The 21,684-nt window shown below is 33.6% G+C and overlaps 1 protein-coding gene across 3 annotated transcripts in view; it reads right to left on the reverse strand.

Annotated features, from left to right (window-relative positions):
- The window catches only part of msl-3 (male-specific lethal 3), a 164,014-nt gene that overhangs the window by 49,425 nt on the left and 92,905 nt on the right, over window positions 1-21,684 (reverse strand). For all 3 annotated transcript variants that reach the window (XR_016549195.1, XM_090402134.1, XM_090402135.1), the window contains exons 8-10: window positions 15,835-15,975; window positions 13,166-13,497; window positions 863-1,396 (exon numbers count right to left, since the gene is read on the reverse strand). Coding sequence is in view for 2 of the 3 variants with exons in the window: in XM_090402134.1 (XP_090258260.1) it covers window positions 863-1,396; window positions 13,166-13,497; window positions 15,835-15,975 (1,007 nt within the window). In the remaining variant the exon portion in view is untranslated. The remainder of the gene's footprint in view (window positions 1-862; window positions 1,397-13,165; window positions 13,498-15,834; window positions 15,976-21,684) is intronic.

A 21,684-nucleotide genomic window follows, 5' to 3' on the forward strand; every position in this document is an offset into this window, starting at 1 on the left:
CCATTCTCTGCTTTCTTTAAAGACTAATACAGACATCTCCTGCCAATTATCTAGCTTTGACCCTTAAACAAATCTTGTAAGCACCAGAGAAATAACAGTGATTTACAAAATGTTTACTTTGAGAGTCAATGTTTATTTTGAAAAACTAAGCCAAAGAAATTTAGTATGATTTCTGAAGTTTATTATAGCTCCCATTCAGTCCATTTCCAGAATGAATATCATAATGTGCAATGCACAAACTTTTTTTTTAATTGCCAGTCTTTGTTGTTTTTATTAACAATTCTGATAACATAGAAATATAAGTTTTGATTGCCTATCACAAATGTAATCTTATATTTGAATCACTAATCAATTTCATTTCAAAAGGAAGGTGACCAACACAGTGACAAGCCCGTGCAATGCTCCCAATAGGATAGATTGACATTTTGAAGGTTACAAAATTTGGCTGATAGGCAGAAAAGAGAGAGAATATGATAGAAATAACATAAGTTACTAAAGGGTTTTAGGTTAGATGTGAAAATTTTCCAGCATTTGACAAGACTAAGAAGAGAGAGAGTGAACAAAAGGGTTACAACTCTAGAAACTGAATTACAGGGCAGTGGTAGTAAACAGGAGAAATGGGTTGCAAAGGAGTCATGAGTACTTTGCCAAATGAATGTGTTTATAGGAGGAGTACAATCGGCACTGTGTGAATAATGCTAGAATGGGTCTCTTCCAATGAATCTTAATGAATAATAATTACATTTTCATTGGTTACTCATTATTTAGATGGTAATAAATAATGAAGTTGGTTTTCTTATATGAAAGAGTTCTGACATTATTCTGCAGTATTAAAAACTAAATATCACTTATAAACACTTACCAAAAAGGCGAAGAAGATGCTGTACTCCATATATTAATGATGGTGGAGCTGGTATTTGTTCATATATATATGATGGCAACATATTCCAAGACAGTATTTCACTCAGAAGGTTTGACGTATTGAGAATATGATGTAGAGGCCTATCTAATTTAGGACTAGACAAACTGGAATGTGTCGAAGATGCTGATGAACTAAGGCTATTTGAAACACTACCAAAATTAAGTGGTGGTGGGGGATTAACTCTATAGGGTAAGGATGAATGGGTAATTCCTGAATATGAATTTGATATCTGAGAAAGCTGGTTACTTGTATTAGTCGTGGATGAAGGTGATGTATTTGGTGTAGTAGCAGTACCTTTACTACATGAACGGCTTGATCGTGTAGGACTTCCAGACATTACAGGTGACTCTGGCCTTGTAACTGAATTTTTATCATTCTCTTGAACATCGGATGATATTTTAGGGGAGGTTGAAGGATTATCTGCTTTTGAAGATGAACGAAGAATCCTTCTTGCTGCAGTGACAGGTTTTTCTTCTGTAATTATAAAATACGAGTTTAATCAATAATAATAATAAAAAAAAACTTCCAAGAATTAACATAAACTGGGTTGTATTGGTCAAAGGATTTTAATAATTGTTACTAAGTAAAAAACACCAACAAGTTTTGCCAACTTAGTTGTCTGGCTTCATCGGGGTATATAAAAGATACAAAACAACTTAAACTGTTCGTGAAGGAATGAACCGAATATAACTGTATTTTTTTACAATATAGAAGAACGCATACATCAAATGCATGGAGCGTGTATGATATCAACTGTTGTTATGCAGGAGTGTTCTGTAATTAGCAGCGAAATTTAACTCTGGCATGCTTAGTAATGTTATGAGGATCTTCCAAATATCAGCTAGAATTAGTCCTTGATTTCTATTGAGGTTGCATTTAGAACGGCATGACTGCTATAGCTTATTTTATGTTTCAGGAGCGGAAATCTTCCTCTAAATAGGGCATGGAGCTTTTGTCCCATTTGATGGCATGATTTGTCCTCAAGAAATGAAGGGCTAACCCAGAGTTGCCTTCTCTGCTGTTGTTTACATCTCCGACGTATTCCCTTTTCCTTATTTTCAAACCTTCTTGAGGTCTGATCAATGTAATTTAATCCACATGAACAGGGGATGTTATAGACACTGGCATATTTGAAGAAGGCATTACTGTCTTTCAGAGATCTTAAAAAGTGGTGGATAGTCTTTAAAGGTTTAAAAGTCACTTGTATTTCATGTGGCTTGAAGAGTGTAGCAATCTTTTTAGAAACTGTCCCAGCATAAGGAATGGCAAATGATGGATTTGTAATGTGGTTCCTCAGATTGTTGTTGTGGCGGGGTTGCAGAAAAGTATCTTATAGATCAGTTTTTTTTTGATAACCATTGTCTATCAGGGTTTTTGATATATGGGATAATTCATCTTTGAGATTTATTTTCTTCTGTTGTGATGCAAGTGGCATCACACTCTGCAAGCCACATGAAATATGAGCGACTTTTAAACTTTTAAAGAATATCAACCATTTTTTTTTTTTAAGATATCTGTAAAAGAAGCTATAGCAATCATCCATTCTAAATGCAATCTCAATAGAAATCAAGGATTAATTCTAGCTGATATTTGGAAGCACGCCAGAGTTAAATTTCGCTGCTAATTACAGAACTTCCTGCATAACAACAGTTGATATCATACATGCTCCATGCATTTGATGTATGCATTCTTCTGTATTTGTAAAAAAATACAATTATGTCTGGTTCATTCCTTCACGAACAGTTTAAGTTGTTTTGTATCTCTTTTATACACCCTGACCAAGCCAGACAGCTAAGTTGGCGAAACTTGTTGGTGTTTTTTACTTAGTATCAATTATTAAAATCCTTCGGCCAATACAACCCAGTTTATGTTAATTCTTGCATTCATTAGATGGTCGAAAATAATATAGAATGTTAAAAAAAACTGCCATGAGGTTTTCTGTTATATTTTATTCATTTATAATTAAATTCAACCCTTTCACTTCCAGGAATATATAAGCTAGCCTAATTCTCCTTGTTAGCTATTTTCTTTTATAATTTAAATTAAAAAAAAATCATATGCAAAAACTTTAGATTATTTAATTAATTAAATTTTTTTTCAGCTGAAGTTTAACCTAGAGTGACATATAAATTGTGTTTTATTGGAAATCTTGCTCAGTATTTTTATACAATACTGAACATTCTGCATCACCTATATTCTTACAAAATTTAGTAATTGAATGAAAGTTTTTGAAACAGGGTTAGATGCACAGGATACTCAACATTTGTTATAAACATATCTAGTCTCTCTCACTACTCCCCCCCCCCCCCCCCCGCTTCAAATCAAATGTTCGGACACAAATGTCAATACCCCGTGAGATTTTTCTTAGCAGAAGAGTAACTGGTGTTGGAAAATGTTTACCTTTATCTGGAGGGTTGGTCATCATGCGATACACATCTTGTTTTAGTCATTGCTCTTGGTGTATGAAAGATTTCAAATCACTTAAGAGAGTCAGATGAAAATTAGACATTATGTTTTTCCCTGTATTTACTTTCCACAGTGCCAGTAAATTTAGAATTTTTATGATTGTACAACATGACAGAATTTCACTGGCTGAGTTGCCATCCAGTTAAACAAGGACCCCTATTCTTTTTGTCAGGGAACCAGCAAAAAGTCAGCTATTGGAACAAATCCTAAAACCCACCCCAACTCAACATCACCAGAATTCAAGATCGGTACTATCAACATAAGAAGCCTGAATGGAAAAGAAATGGGACTAGCTAAGGAAATGAATAAATACCAAATCCACATGATAGGGATGACTGAAACAAAAAAGGCAAAATCTGGTGAGATTTTTCTAAGCAATAAATACAAAATGTTATATTCAGGCAATGCCAATCAAGGAAAAGAAGGAGAGCCACAATATTCAAACACTAAATACAAGGATAATCTTCTTGAATGGCAGGCAATTTCAAGTAGAGTGATGTGAGCAAATATCAGAATGGGGACTGGGCAACGAGGCTTATTTGTGCCAATGGTCCCACAGAAAAGTTCTACTAAGGTAGAAGTGGAGGAATTTTTTGAGGCTTTAGAGAAAGCAACTGACACAATGAAAAATTGGTCCTTTTTGGGGATCTAAAAAAGCAAAGTAGGAAATGATTGTCAGACATGCAAAAATATTTTGGGAAAAATTGGAGAAAAGAGCAAAGCTAATAATAATGGCAAATACCTGTTGGATTTCTGCTCAGGACATGGACTGGTTATTACTAACACAATTTTTCAAAATAAAAATGTACACAAATTCACATGGAGAGAAGAGGTAAGGAATAAGAAAAGTTTCATTGACTATGTTATTGTTGAAAGTGATGTTTTCTCACTGGTGCAGGACACCAGAGTGTACAGAGGATTTGAAATTGGAAGTGATAGCCATTTAGTCTTGAGCATGATAAAATTAAATTTCATATTGAAAAGAATGACATGTAAGAAAGTTTTAAAGCGAATAAAAGTTGAGCAGTTCTCAAATGTGAACCGTAGACTAAATTACACAAACATTATTCAAGAGTTTGATTACAGGAACTAAACTTTGGAGATTCAGTGGCAAATTCTGAAGAAAACATTGATTGATTCAGCCAGCAAGGAATATGGTGAGGTTGTCTGCAAGGAGAGAAAAATCAGAACTCCATGGTGGACACAGGAAGTTAAAGAGGCAGTGAAGGAAAAGAAGAAAGCATGTTAAAAGTTCTGGGCAAATAAATCAGCTTATGTGCTTAGAGAATACAGAGACAAATGTAAGAAATCTAAACACTGCATAAAACTAGCTAAACAAAAGTCATGGGAAGATTTTGATAAGAACATAGAAAATAAATATCAAGAAGGTGGCAAAATATTTTGGAGGCTGTTGAAAAAGTTCAAAAGCATGCTAAAGTATTCTTGAGCTTAGCATTGAAAAGGTTAACTGCAATGTCTTCCAGTATTAGAAGAATGTTTATGTCTAATACATCTACAATTTAAATAAAGCAATAATAATAATAATAATAATAATAAATACTTAATGTGAATCGTTAATTTTATATAAGTCATATAAAGTGATCTGAGAATTTTCTGTCCAATTTTCACTTATGTGTGAAATGATTCCAATGTGATTAACATCTAGTCATGAAAAATTGCATATATACAACAGAGAACATCTATCATTATAATTGCTATTATCACTAAACTTTCCATGGAGTCAAAAGTTCCATTATGCGAAGTCCTAATTTTCAAGCTAAATGTCAAATTATAAACTGTGCCTTAAGTTTATTTACTGCTTCTGAATTCACCAAACTCAGGCAAATGCATTCTGCTTATTCACCATTCTTTAAGCAAAAACCCTGCCCCCAGGTGGTATGGTAATTTTAACAGAATGGAAGAGGAAAGTTTATTATAACAAGTGTTTGATGAAAGCATGGTTGGTAAAAGATCCAGAGGAAGATCAAAGATTGTATTTTGTACCCACTATGAGTACACATATTGGGAACTGGATGACATCTTATTTACAATAATGAGGTTACAATTTTGTATTATTTACAATAATATGAAACTTTCATGCAATAGCAAATTAAATATGGAAATAGACAACACAACTATAAAGATGGTATGGAGTTAAGTGAATAAATTTATATGGAAAAAGAGAAAAGTTAGTCCAAATACTAAAGTATGTATACATAAGACAGTATTCAAACCAATTTTAAGTTACAGATCAAAAGTCATATTAGAAGATAGCATTAAGTACTATCTAAAACTGCACCAAGCAGGCATTAACAAAAATGATTTCAGTGTAATGCATTCCAGACAATTACCATACTGACTCGAATGACTCTCACTTTTTTCACCAAAATTAAAATTAAAAAGTTGTGGTGTGAGATATATGCAAGGATTTTGGAAACTAAAGTTTTTCAGGAAAAAACTAAATTGATGTTTATAAATAAATCCTCAGAATTCATTATAATTTATAATTGCTCAGATTATTTGTAAAATGAATGCATTTAAATTTTAATTATCCAAGTTATTTATGTGATTGGTCACTAATCGTTATCATGCGATATATTTGAATCTTAAGTGACAATGCTTTTGTAATTAACTTAAATTACACAGTTTCATTCTTGCTTGACCTTTTTTATAATTTGGGAATCACAAGATCTTTGAGCTTAAAACCAGCTGTAAGTTGAATGTTTCTCTGTTCAACTTACAGTGCAACCTTTACAAATGACTGATGATGAGAAGTGAAAGTAGAGTATGAAACGGACAGCAATGGTAGGCTGGTAGAGATAGAGCAGCTATGAAGACGTGCATGTGATTGGTTCAGTATTAACAAAAGATCGCATGACTTAACGACAAAAGCAAACTGATGATAGCTGAAATTCTGATTCTCTTCAACCAAATTCCAAAATATCTGGAACTGCCATAACAACATTAGTTTTAACGCATTCATGTTGGGGTGGTGTTTCGCCCGTTTTTGTTCTGATGGGGCTTCTCATTACCGTTTGTGTATCGCTTCCACGTCACACTCAACTGACAAAAAGTTTCAATCCTTTGGCTGAATTTTATTGCTGCTTGTTTGCATGCCACTTCCACATCGGGCTGGTGGGCGGGTGGAGACACACACACACACAATGTTGTATAAAAGGCATCTTAGTCTCAATTTGGCAGTAGAATTTTATTTGAAGTTAGCCTTTGTGATCTGTCTTAATGACATTGAAAATTTCAAATGCAATCGAACAAACATTTATTTCATGTAATTAAAATTTGGACAATAATTTTTAGTTAGATACTGTGTTTGGCAGTACAACATATGGTTTTGCATGAGTCTATACAGCACGGTTTCTGTGGGAGGAGATGTGATTCATTAGTTAGTACCATTTTTATCCTTGTTTCTAATTGCATTATTTGCTGACAGATATATTACACAGACAAATGTCTCTGTACCTTATTCAGTGATACAATAAAACTACTCGTTTTTCTTGCATCTGCAGTATAGTGGCTGTTGGGGAGGGCATGTTGTTCACTGTGGTGAGAGCGAGTTACTATACCTCGACGTGAACATGTTTAAACTTTTTTTTGTGTGTGTGAGGTATATGCCAAACTCTTTAATGTCTTTTTCTGTAAAGTAAAATGGGCAGGTGTGAATTATATTTGAGTAAATACGGTACTGTGTAGTTACAAAAAACATGATTAAATATATGTTAATAGGTATGTTTCAAATCTATTTCAAGCCTATTCAAATCATTCTGCAAGTACAGCATATCACCAAATAGCTGTATGTTGCATGTCAAATCCTTCCCAATGTCATTACAATTCTGACAAAATTAAAATAAATGTACTGTAATATATTTTACACTAATAACAAACTGAATTAAAGTGAAACCCAAGCAGTTTGCAAGGCATTGCTATGAAGACAAAACATGAAAATGAAAGCTTGAAATGGTTATAGTAACTTCTGGCTTTCAAGTAAGCCAGGCGATAGTCTTTCACACATAAAAGACTATCGCCAACACTGAAATTTATCTACCACCTAAACTAAAGGCATTCACAACTGAAGCCACGAAATGATTTAAACCATTTCTATCATTAAAAGGGGATAGTCTTAAAACAGACAAGGAAATCCATTTACTTTTAAAGTTATGGACATTGACAACTAACAATGGTCACAAGTGGGATTCAAACTCAGTCTGTTGGTTGGAGAACAGACAGTAACCACTCAGTCAACCTGGTTGAGCAGTGTTAACCTGTTTACCAATCTTAGTATGACATCTTGGCAATATGCAGATAGATTAAAAATTACTAACTTCATAAGAAATGGTAATGCAAATAAATCATGTAGATTATTTAGCCGGCCTAGTTGGCCGAGTGGTTAGCGTATCTGCTCTCCAGCCAAAAGGCTGCGGGTTCGAATCCTGCCTTGGGCATGGATGTTGGTGATTGTCTGTGAAAATACTAGTGGCGGTCGCGGTAGATGGCGTTGTTGTAGATCAGGAAGGTAGTTGCGGCTGGTGGAGACGGAGAGTTGTAGAAAGGTGCCCTCCCTCGATGAGTCTTTGGACTCCCTGAAGGTGTCACGTAATAATAATAATAATTATGTATTTTGCAGAATAACCAATTAATAATAAAAATATAGAGAAGAAAGATGAACCTATCTGCATGATTGTGTGTTGTAATTTCGAGAATAATCATTGTTAGCTCACTGTACAAAGTGAACAGGTGACAAAATTACAATAAATAGGGCAAAATTCCTATACTTCTAATGGAAAAAGAAAGAAAACTGAAATCAAAATGGGATTGGTTCATGTAACTAAGAGTTATAAATGAAATTATATATATTAACAGTTTTGTTCCTGGAAAGAATCTGTTAAAGTTCTGCTCATCTTTAGATGGTAATAGTTTTCACTGACATTTAAACTCCATTTTCCACTTTAAAATAATATGTCATACCACCATGCCTTCTGAGTCGCGCCATCAACTATTTGCACAGATCATTATTCAAGTAATTAAAAACATTCTGACAACAAGCACTGAGAAATCAGCAATTCTGGCCATAACATGAATCCAGTTTGGTGAGTTGCTAAGAATGGCATAAAATCAAGCTTTCAAAGCAAAGCAGGAAATTGCAGCACAGAAATTTCAGTGATATACATGTACAACAAAACGGACACTATGCTAATGGGCTAGAAGTTATGAATAAAAATATTTAGCATGTAAACACAAAAATGTTAAATAACATTATTTAGAAATATTTTGGCTTGACACTAATAAACCATATTCAATGTAGAAATGGTAATAGTGAGTAAAATGCTAACAATTAATTAATTAAAATGATATTAGCCACATGCATATCTGATGTGACTACACCGAGATATGATTATGGCATAAAAACACAACAAAACATGATACTAGTGATGACTAAGGAGAATGAAATTTCCCATATTTTTGGTTAAAAAAAATTCTGATTTAAGTTGGAGAGGCTTCAGCACTTTAGTTAAATAAATAATTGTATTTAAAGTGACAATGATGAAGTAATTGGGTTTGATGAGACGATACTACATTATGCTGTACTAAGAAAGGCTTTTCGAGTTTATTATAAGTAATGTAAAACTGACACCCCAGTATTCGTTTCCTCACAGAACGACTCCATTATCCAAAATAAAGAAGGTTACAATCATAGGGAACTTGGCAAATGCATGGAAGAGTAAGAAGAGTTCACTTGTCTTTTCAGGAAGGTAACCAAGATGAGAGTATGGTTGGAAAGAATATCAGTTATGTTCTTCCCAATCAATATATCACTAAATTATATAATAAGTTATATTGAGATTACTCTGTTTATTCATTCCTGAATGCTGACATGAAGTTCCTTCTTTAATATCTTCATTTTTAATATGATTTTGCCATTGATGTCACCTGTTCACTCTGTTAATTTTTCTAACATCTTTCATATTTATGGTCTTCAGTAATCGATCAATTGAATTGTTTCTAACCTGGCTCTTGGATCCATTACTTAAAATTTATTTGAATACTGTCTTGTATATACCCACCTTAGTGTTTTGACTAATTTCTCTCTTATTCTATATAAATTTATTCACTTGACTCCATACCATACCATCTTTATAATTGTGTTGCCTACTTCCATATTTAATTTTCACTATCTTCACTATATGCACCACCTATGTAATGGCATGGAAAGAAGGGAAAATGCCAGAGTGGGTGAAATCGATAATAGTCACATTATACAAGAAAGGAAAGAAGCTAGGATGTAAAAATTATAGAACAATTGCTTTGACGAGTCACCTTGGTAAGGTGATGATGATGATATTGACAGAAATATTGAGAACACAACTGGAAGCATACCCTGGAAGATGAGTAAGCAGGATTTAGGAAAGATAAAAGTACAAGTCAACAGATTTTGACAATGCAGTCAATAGCAGAGAAAGCTATTTGACAGTATCGACCAAAAAGTGACATTAGCAGTGCTAGAATCCCATGGAATTGATAGAAAACTAATAGCTATATTAAAAGATGTTTATAAGAATGCAGTTGCAGCAGTTAGAATAGGTGATGATTTGGGGAAATGGTTTTGAACAAGCAGAGGTACTATACAGGGGGACCCAATATCACCAAACATTTTCATCGACCATTTAGAAAGCGCAATGGATAAAATGAAGGGAGATGCAAAAGGAATATCAGTAATATCAGATCAAAAGGAATACTTCAATAATTATTGAAGAAGACGAAAGAGAACTACAAAAAACACTGAAATTGTTAAACGAGGAAGGGAAGAAATTTGGACTTGTTATGAGCTTAGATAAGATAAAGACAATGGTATTTGGCGAGAAGAACAAGAAACAAAAGATACAAGTGGATGGAATTGATATAGAAAAATGTAGAACAGTTCACATATTTGGGAAGTAAAATGACATATGATTTGGGCTGTAAAAAAAAAAAAAAGAAATAAAGATCAGGATTGCAAAGGGAAGAACAAATCTGAAGGCCATGGATAACATCTGGAAACGTAAAGTGATCAGCCTGCAAACAAAACTTAGAGCACTGGAAATATGCATCTTCATTGGTGTACTGTATGGATCTGAAAACATGGGTAATAAATAAGGAATCAAGAAAAATAATTTGGCATTTGAAAGAACTTGTTACAGGAAGATTCTATGAATAGGATGAGTACAGAAAATCACAAACGAAGGGCATCAGAAAAAGGAGAATCTAATGCAGAAGATTATAAAATGGAAGCTGCAATTATTTGGACACATCTGCAGAATGAGTGAGGATGGAAGATAAAGACATTCATGTTTGGTATTATGGATGGTATAAACAGAAGATGCAGACCATACAGAGAATGGGTAGACGACATAAAGGATTGGGGTGAAATGGATGTACAGAAACTGCGACACTAGACAAAGAAAGGTGGAAGATAGTGAAGGAGGCATTGGACACCAACGGGCAATGAGCCCATGGTTTGTGATGATGATCTTCACTAAAAACTGTGTTCAGTAGCTGAAGAATAATTATAAAATAAAAATACTGGTTACAAATCATTACATTGATAGTTGGGAGTTTCCCTACACAGATTTACACATGAAAAACTTTTGACTTATATGTACCAGTAAACGTATTTCATGAAAATGAAATATCCCTCATTGTTGCAAATAAATCATTGTCAAATTCCTGATATATATATCTTCAAGATGGGTGCAGAATACAATAATAGTACATGAAAAGTTTACTTTACTACAGTCTTCATATTCACAATTTTCTTCAAATTAACTTGTTATTTATCAAGTTTCTAGTATTATCAATCTTATATTTTGGTCTTCTGAGATGCTTCTTACTCCATCAATCCACCTACATCTTAATTTTCCTCTGAATCTTTTACTCCCAGTGATTGAATCAAATACCTTCTTCCAGCCAATAAACTCTGATCAAGGCTATCTTCTTACAGAGACAGACAGTCTCCTTTTACCCTTCTGTGGACAAAAGAGTACAAAAGTGTCAGTCTTATATCACTTGTAATAAACTAAAAATGATCAAGAACCCAATTACTTTGGGTTCTTAATCAAATTATTTTCAAGGTGCTGAAGCCTTAATACACCTTCTAAGCTTAAATTGGAACACTGTATGTCTTTACCAAAAATACAGAAAAGTCTCCTTCTCCTTCATCATCACTATTTTTTTAATACTATAATCATATCTTGATGTAGTCACACCAGATGTAGATGTAAATTGGAGCAATTGTGTAACTTTACCACCTTGTATAACCATTCCTATACTGAATACAGCTTGTTAATTTCAAGCCAAAACATTTTAAATAAAGTGTACTTTAACATTTCTTATGTTTATATGTTAAAAAATACTTATTAATATGACACAAGTGCCTCTAAAAACATATTAGAAGTTATTGAGGATGCATAATACATCTATGCATCTCAATAAAATTGCAAGATTGCAAGAAATAAAATTTCTTGTATTGTAAGAAATTCTTGCAATACAAGTAATAAAAGCATAGTTTTTGAAATTATCACCTCTATCTCTTTGATTAAGAAGCCAAATTTAATGGATGCAAGAAGCAGAAGCTGAAATACCATAATTGAAGCTGTCAGAAAATAAGCATAAGAAAAATGCCATCAATATTCAAATATAAGAAATATAAACACGGGTCAACAGAAAGAGAAATGCAAAACAATAAATCAACTTATATTTATGATAAGTTCTAACTGCTTGCAATCTTATCAAGTTTCTAGTACTTGTAGCAAAGTTTCTGTAGCAAATACACTTAAGCCAGTGTATTTGCTACAGAAAATGGCTGCAAGCAAACTTGTTCTGACAATTTATACAGCTACAACTTTTAAACCACTGACTACCTACTTAAATATCTGCACAAACATTTTTAGTTCTGTTTGCTGCATAATAATGTTACTTTTATGTTCATATTTTGCTCATTATTTGATGTACATCTAATATTTGTAATTTTGCCTTATGTTTTTATTTGTTTTTTTCTTCTTGTACAATTAACCCTCTCACTATGATAAACACAATTATAACAAATTTATTGATTTTAACCAACTGCCAAAAAATCCAGTCCAGTGCACTATATGCAAATACTAAAGAAAATTTACTTATAGCAAACTATTTTAGTGGTTTATTATAGTGAGAGTTGACTACATGTAGGTTTATCATTTATCGTATGAAAATTTGTTAATCATTAAAAAAAGTGTTTGCTGAGTACAATGTCATGCCTTAACTCTTGTACCTGCTCCTACCAACGTATCCTACATGTTTTTAAATCAATTTAAAAACATGGAAATTAAAGAAGAGTGTGGTTAACAAAGGTGTCAGAACAAGGTTTTTTGCCTGGAGGGTGGTGAATGAGTGGAATTCATTGCCTGACTTAGATGTGAGCTCTTCGCCTGTAAATGAATTCAAGAAGAGATATGACAAATATTGTTTTGCTAGTTTGGGTCTCCCGCGATGAGTCTACTGACTCCATGGAGATACCCGTAATAATAATAATAATAATAATTTAAAACATTTAAAGTATTCTTAAAGACAAATGAATATCATTAATGGGCTGCATTACACTGCAAAGTGTTCTAGGTCTCAAACAAGTATATTATTTACATGGCTGGGAGAGAGAATCCCCCCACCAACGTATTCTTGATGACAGCAATGTATATCTATATTTCTGAACTATATATCCACTATATTAATTCTAATGAACTCAAAACTTACTAGAATGCAGCTGATTTGAATTTTCTTTGCACTGAATCATGCGAGAAGCATTTTTCATTTTTGGTGATGAGGGTGAAGCTCCACCATTAGCAGTATTTTCAACATTTAAAGTTTGTTTTTGGTTTTGAACAGCTTGAGTCTGTCTTTGGTTTCCTCTACTTCTGGTTGGAGATGGGGATAAAGAAGGTGATCTAGGAGAAGATGATGATGCGTTTATCTTTGGAGAAATTAAATCTTTAGTGACTGAAGCACTGTACAATAAAGGAGATGCATTTCTATTATTAGCTTCTTCTTGACTGGAATCCATCAACTCATTCCCTTTTATTTCTTCCCTAATTAAAAAAATATAAAATTCTTTGCTTAATTAAACAAAAGTAACATTAAAATGACTATTTCGACACAGCTTACTCTCACTACAGCAAATAATGTTATAACAAACTTACTCACTATGACAAATACCAAAAAGTCCTGCCCGAAACACAACAAAAAAAATTATTCTATGCAAAATTCATTTTACAACCTATTATAACAAATATTCCTATGGTTCCTATGAGTTTGTTATAGTGAGTGGACTGTATAAGAAAAACCATAACTACTTATAATTTTATTTCTATTCTTATCTAGCACTTTAACAGAAGTATTTTAAAATATTTTCAGGCAGGTGAAAACCAAAAGAGAAATTTTATAATTAATAATAAAAAAAAGACAATATATATATATATATATATATATATATATATCATTTATATATTTTATATAAATTCTGTAATTTTTTAAACATGCATTATACACATACAACAATAACATATACTCGGCAGCAATATTAAATCATTACATATATTTATCAATGTTAATTATCCTGTCCTTCACTCATAACCAAGGTTTGATAAATATACTCACCTACTTGACCATTTGGCAGCGACTTAAGAAATTATGGTTATTCCGAAATGAAGACATTCACTAGCCATGTTCATCATTTAATATCACCTGAAGATTCAATTGTGCAGTTACAGAAGCCATTTTAAACAAATGTACAAAGTATTATGTAACCATCTGAAATCAGATGACATTCTTAAATCAACTGAGTCACAGAAGAACAGATTTCCCATTTCACTTCAAACTGATACCAATAACAGCAGTCCTTCCTTCCTTCCTACACAGCAGCCTTCAAAATAAAATCTCAAAAGAAATATGCTTTCCAGTTTACAGAATCTTAAGACAATATTTTGCAATGGACATCAATTTTGCTTGAATCAGAATGTGCAACTGATAAGTGATTTTTCTGGAAATATGAGTCATAAAAGGCTGTTCAAGTAACAGAAATTAATGTAATAAATTAATATAAAAAATTAACTTAAGACATATATATACTAATAAAAAATCTTTTTTCATATGGCAAGTAGGGTTTTGTATAATCAAGCCCTGCTAATAATAATTATCCAACTTTTTTTCTCTCAAAGTTATCTAAATATTCTGCTTCCATAGCCATTCCTGAAAGTAAACATACTACAACAGTAATTATCATTATAACAAAATACCGAAAAAGTTATGTAAACTTAGTATGCAGGCTCACACTACAGTAAATATCATTATAACAAACTATCAAAAATAGTCTGGCCAACGACAGTGAAAATTCTAAAGAATATTTACTATAGCAAACTATTCTTGTGGTCCCCACTGAGTCTGATACAGCAATAGTCATCAGTATTTTAAACCCCGCAGTAAAATATTAACTCCTTATATTTGTTCTAACTCTCTTCAACAAACATTATACAATTTTCCTGGTTCCTCACAAGCATTGTTTATAAACTATAAAAATGCTTGTGAGGAACCAGACTATAACTATAGCATAATTGGAAGAACTATGGTGTGTTGTACCCTTCAGTTGGAAAAGGCCTAAGTTTGATTCTCGTCGTGATGAGAGGAATCTTTATATGGAATTTTTTAACTGAAGGTGAGTTGGCCAATCTCATACAGAGGTAGCAGGGTTTTTTTTCTTCCCCAGAAACTCAGGTTTTTAACATCCCATGTATAGGCAAATCGGCCTTGAGAACACATACAATTTACAGCCAAAAAATCAAGCTCTGCTAATAACAATTATTCAATTTTTTTTCTCTCAAAGTTATCTAAGTATTCTGCTTCCATAACCATTCCTGAAAGTAAGCATACTACAACAGTAATTATCATTATAACAAAATATCAAAAAAGTTGTTATGTAAACTTAGTATGGCAGACTCTCACTATAGTAAATATCATTATAATAAACTATCAAAAATGGTGGTTGGCAGGTAGATGGTGATGGTAGTAGCGATTCTGTACAGTTGGTAGATTAAATGTAAGATGGAGAGTTGGAAGTAGAGTGCCCACCCTTGATTATGGAATTTTTCAATTGAAGGCTAGTTAGCCAATCTCATTATATGTTGATATATATAAACTTTTATTGTTTAAATTGCAAAAAGTTTCATGCATATATCCTGTGTATTTTCTAACTTATAAACTTCAATTAAGTTCTGCTCATCTCCTATTAGTTAAATTAAATAGTATTTCATAGCTAATAATTCTTCACTTTATTAAGAAAGAAATAATATGTTGCTATTTCAAATAGAATAACAGATCCATGTAATGATTTTTCTAATGGTTTCAAAAAAGTTACTTTATGATCGACATACTTTTTAAAGCCTACCAGTGGACTACAAACACTGCCAACTGTAACAAACTGCTGCTGTTCTTGTCCATATAACAACAAATGGGGTAGTGTAAAATCAAAATAAACCCTCAATCCATCCATGACTTCTTGGCATAACTGGATCCTAAATGGGGGGGAAAAGTTTTCAATTAAGATTTATTTAAGCTTCTACAAATTATATTTCTAAAATAAATACTGATACTTTTAGTGCTTTTATTTTTACATAAACTTTTTATGCAGAAAATATCCCACAGATAGCATGCATTCAGCACTGTCTCTAGAAAGGAGAAAGAATATTTCTCCAAGCAAAAATACCTCTTTTTAAGAATTATTACATAATTTCTAAAACTTAATGCTTTCTTTTTCTTTCTAACTTTAGTAATATGTCTATAATATACTGTCAAAACTTTATGCAGTTTATTTTCTGCTTTATATTATACTGTACAGGCAAAGCTTTACTTATGTCAAGATATGAACAATTCACACTTAAGAACACTTTATGGGTTAATAAACTGGAACCTAATTCATTTAAATTACACAAAACCCTGCACATATAAGCATTGTGGTCATTTGGAAAAACTCGCATCAAGAATTGGATGTCTTCTTACAAAAAATAAATAATCTATTCGAAAGTATTTACTTGTTCTAATGGTAGGCATTCACCTTGCTTAAGCACGTGCAAAGGATTCTTCTTCTTCCTATCATGTCCCATCTCTTCCACCTATCAACTACATTCTGCACAACCCATATACCTTCAATCTATTCACATAGGAAGAATTCCACAGACTTGTCGCCCAGCTTGGTCATTCATCTCTGAATCCTCTCCACCAAATCCTGATCTCTGAGAAACCCAGTTGACCAAATCTGTGTACAGTAGTCAACATGTGGCTGAGGGAGGGATAAGCTCCCTTTCTTTGCCATCAATGTGTTCTTCAACATCCAAGCAATCCTATGAGTATTTTATAATATGCCCTCTGAATTTCAAAGCTCTATCCACCATCAATCCCAAATCCCATCAATATGATAACTATTATTTTTCAGGAAATAATACATACTAAAATGTTAATTATAACAACTTTAATTAATACTTTCCTATATTTCGGCAATGTTACATTGCCATCACAAAAACAATGATATCTGCACATAGGCACTAACACTGCATAAATGAAGCTGAAGAAATGCAACTGAAGTCAGGCTTAGAGTCCTACAACGAGCCTAATGGACTAGATTGGGTCAACTTGGCTGTTGGACTGAAGATATAAGGATGAGTGCTTCCCAAATTTGTTGAGGTTTGGAAAGTTTTTCAGGGCCGAGACAGATTTGAGGAATAGTCTTTCACCTGTATTTATTGCAGTGTAATAGAGTAGCTTTCTTCAAGAATATCATGTGGTGGGTGTCCAAAGCATGGTCAGTAAGTCCTCAGTGGCTGTAATGGTGGAACCGGATGTAGCCCTTGTGTTTAGAAATTCTGATATTGGCTGTCATGCCTGTTTGATTGTAGAAGAATAGGTGCAAGTCTTGTTAAAGATACCAAGCAATTTTATAAGCTAGGTTTTAATCCTTTTTTCCCAAGTAAGCAAACAGACAAATAAGTCAAGTTTGTGCCTGAACGTAATTCAAGTCTGAGGCAACTCGTTGTAAAGGCGGATTGAGCTCTGATCCCTTTCCTTAGTATTTCCCCCTAATGCAAAGCACATCCCCTTGCAGAGATGTATGATGCTATGCATTAAAGGCAAGGACCACTACCCAGACCGGTTTCGACCTTTATTGAGGTCTCGTCAGTGGGAGCCAGACCCAAATGCAGAGCTTATAAATTTTACCTAAACAAGTTGCCATAAGGTGCTTTGACCTTATTAAACAAAAATCTCAGGATGAGAGTAAGATGTAGAAAGTTTTTTTAACTTGAGTATACTATGTTAAAGATACCAAGCAATTTTATAAGCTAGGTTTTATTCCTTTTTCCCAAGTAAGCAAAGAGACAAATAAGTCAAGTTTGCACCTGAACATAGTTCAAGTCTGAGGCAACTCGTGGTAAAGGTGGATTAAGCTCTGATCACTTTCCTTAGTATTTCCCCCTAATGCAAGGCACATCCCCTTGTGGTTATCACCAGTTGCCTCAACTTGAACTACATTCAGGCGCAAACTTGACTTATTTGTCTGTTTGCTTACTTGGGAAAAAGGAATAAAACCTAGCTTATAAAATTTCTTGGTATCTTTAACATAGTATACCCAAGTTAAAAAACTTTCTACATCTTACTCTCATCCCGAGATTTTTATTTAATAAGGTCAAAGCACCTTATGGCAACTTGTTTAGGTAAAATTTATAAGCTCTACATTACTTCAACCTTGGCATTTTTGGGTCTGTCTGGCTCTCAGTGATGAGACCTCAATAAAAGTCGAAACCGGTCTGGGTAGTGGCCCTTGCCTTTAATGCATAGCATCATACATCTCTGCAAGGGGATGTGCTTTGCATTAGGGGGAAATACTAAGGAAAGTGATCAGAGCTTAATCAACCTTTACCACGAGTTGCCTCAGACTTGAACTATGTTCAGGCGCAAATTTGACTTATTTGTCTGTTGTTTACTTGGGAAAAAGGATTAAAACCTAGCTTATAAAATTGCTTGGTATCTTTAACATAGTATACTCAAGTTAAAAAAAAACTTTCTACAGGTCTTGTCAAAATGATACTAAGTGTGTAATCTTTTCATTCTGAAGTGTATTACCTTACATTTTGCAGCATTAAATTGACGATGGTTAACCAACTTTTCCAATACTTAAACCACCACTCCTGAGATATTAATTGGACTGTAATTTGCTACTTCTGTCTTGGAGCCACTTTTATATAATGGTACACAGGCTGACATGCTGTCCGGTCCCACTGCTGTATTCATATTCATATTGATATACGTTAATCATCCCTCGACTTACGTCAGGGTTCAGTTCCATCCGGCAGGATGTAAGTCGATACATTAAATCAACAGATTTATAGGGGTTAGAGACTTAACAGTAATAAGTATACTGTCATTTTAATTTTTAAACCTTATTATAAAACTGTACTGTGCATTACTGCCACTGTAAAACAGGAGAATAATCACCCAAATCATCCTCCACAATCACATATTAATTACCTTCCATATATGAAGGAACAGACTGCAGCTCTTCTGATGTAACCTTTATTTTTTGATGAAAATGTCCAATGTGCTTTTTTTTATTCCTCTTCTTCTCATCATAAATTTGTTTATAGCAAGCAAACACATCATGTACTTTCCTTTCTACTCACATTGGGATCCATATCTTCAGCCATTTTGAGAATATTTCTGCAAGACCCTTCACTGTGAAATGTTTAATTACCTCTTCTTGTTTCTCTTTTTCCTCTTCCTTTCCTCATTCTTCCTTTTCTGCAACACGTTGTTCCTCCAGTTCGATCAATTCTTTGTTGGTCAACTCTTCAGGGGCACTTTCTATGAGTTGAACTATGTCGTCATCATTTACGTCAAGATTCAGATTGTTTGCTAGGCCCACTATTTCTTCACTCAGTTTACAAAGGTCTTCATTTTTTTCAAAACTTTCAAAATCATGCACAAACCTTTTTAATGTCTTTTTCCATATGCTACTCATACATTGAGAGGTCACTTCATCCCAAGTCACAACAATATTTTTAATAGCATGAAAATATTGAATGCTTTCCAGAATTGCATGAGTCTGGTCATTTCCTTCAGTAGCAGAAATGGCTTTTGAATTCTCTGTAGATAATAAGCTTTAAACACTACAAGAACTCCCTGAGCCAACGGTTGGATCAATGGAATAGTGTTTGGAGAGAGAAACATGACCTTGAACATGGTGAAATCACAGATATAAGACGGATGACCTGGAGCATTATCTTGAATTAATAAAATTTTAAATTCTACATTTTTTTCCCCACAATCGCTTTCTATTTCACTCGCATACCAGTTGATTAAGGCATCTGCAAACAACTTTTGAGTCATCCACGACTTCTTATTGCTCCAATAACGAACTGGAAGAGTATGCTTTCTAATGTTTTTGAAGGCTCATGGATTCTCACTGTGCCATATCACAAATGGTTTCAGTTTACATCCAGCCACATTACCCCCCCCCCCCAACAGAATTGTAATGCAGTCTTTAAGAGCTTTGAAACCAGGCATAGATTTTAGCTTTTTGTGGATGAATGTCTGCTCGGGCATTTTTTTTCGAAACAAGGAGATCTCATCCATATTAAATATTTGCTGTGCCAAATAATTTTCCTCCATAATAATTTTAACCAATTTCTCTACAAACTCTTTGGTAGCCTTCTCATTGAAACTTGTAGATTCGCCATACATTTTCACATTATGCAGCACAAAACGTTGCTTGAATCTCATGAACCAACCAGAAGACGCGATGAATTCGTAGTCGGGTCCTGCTTTCTCCTTCAACATGTTGAAGAGACTTAGTACCTTAGCAGTTATAGTCATGGTGCTAAGAGGTATGTGCATTTGGTTCAGGTCATCTCTGCATGATGCAAGTAGCATTTCCAACCACTGATAGGACCTTGTCGTTGCTTCGTCACTATCATTGAACTTGCAACTTTATTTCATGATCAATTGCTCGCCTCTTTTTCTGCGATTCTTCACTAGGTTTTTTGATCGGGTGTGTAAGGGGCCATGCTGCAGAAAATAATGTGAAATATTTAATGATAAATACATAAATACCCTATTTCTCAAACATAAAATTAACAGAGGAACTGTTGAAGCCACGTGACGGCTGCTGAGGGAGGGAGGTTGCTGCTGAATGCACTGTTGCCACTGCACATGATGCAGTGTTGTTAAATTGAAACCTTTTTTACTTTACGCTCGCTTGCACCTTGTTCGAAAGTATAGCCGAAAATGTTATTTATTCCCTTATGAGATCACAGATGTATCTTCGAATGGACATAAGTCGAGGGATGACTATTTCAACATGCTGAGTACCTTCAGTTCATCTACTTCAATTCATATATCAGTAACTACAAAGACTTCAAGTAGCTAATACACAGCCTTGCAAAATGATTGTTTAATAACTCAACTATTTCTCCTGCTTCTGTCACTTTTGTACCTTCAGCATTGAGTAAAGGAGTAAAGTTACACTTCCATAATTATTTTTTTCTCTTACTTGCTCATAGTGAAGAAACTCTTTTGGATTTACTTTGGCTTGCTTAGAAAATTTTCTTTCAGATTTAGCCTTCCTTACCATACTAGTCATTCTTCTTGCTTGCACTTGTATTGCTCATGAACATGCTGATCACTTCTTTGTTTATATTCACTTTGCACTATTTTCTTTTTTTGCAGCTCCTGTTTTATATCGCTACTCATTCATTTAACCTCTACTCAGTTTATCCTTTTGAGTATGGATATTCAGTCCAATACTGCTTCTAATATTGAATAGATGATTTAGTAATTAAGTTGTTAATAATATGATTTGCACTGTTAATCTACAACTAAGGTCTAGCATATAATGTATTTCATAAGAAGAAAAACAATTTACATTAGTGGTAGTAATATGCAATATGCACTAACACTAAAATCGACTTAATATTCACAGCTAATTAAGTACCTTTCTCATACTGAAGAATCAACTCACTTCAGTCATTATCAATGGTGCGGTTCGGTTAATATCAACAATGTATTTTGTTTTGAAAAATCAATATGCAAATCTTGTTTAAGGTGAAAGGTATCTTTAAAAGGCTTCCAAAACAAAGAAGACAAAAACAGTTAAATTTCTTTAAATAGACTATAAAAAGTTATATGCAAGCAACAGTGATCAGAGAAAGGGAGAAGTAGCTAAAGTATTCAAAACT

Source organism: Typopeltis vanoorti, chromosome 12 (genome assembly GCF_054136105.1).
Source record: "Typopeltis vanoorti isolate ZY-2024b chromosome 12, IOZ_Tvanoo_1.0, whole genome shotgun sequence".
NCBI lineage: Eukaryota > Metazoa > Arthropoda > Arachnida > Uropygi > Thelyphonidae > Typopeltis > Typopeltis vanoorti.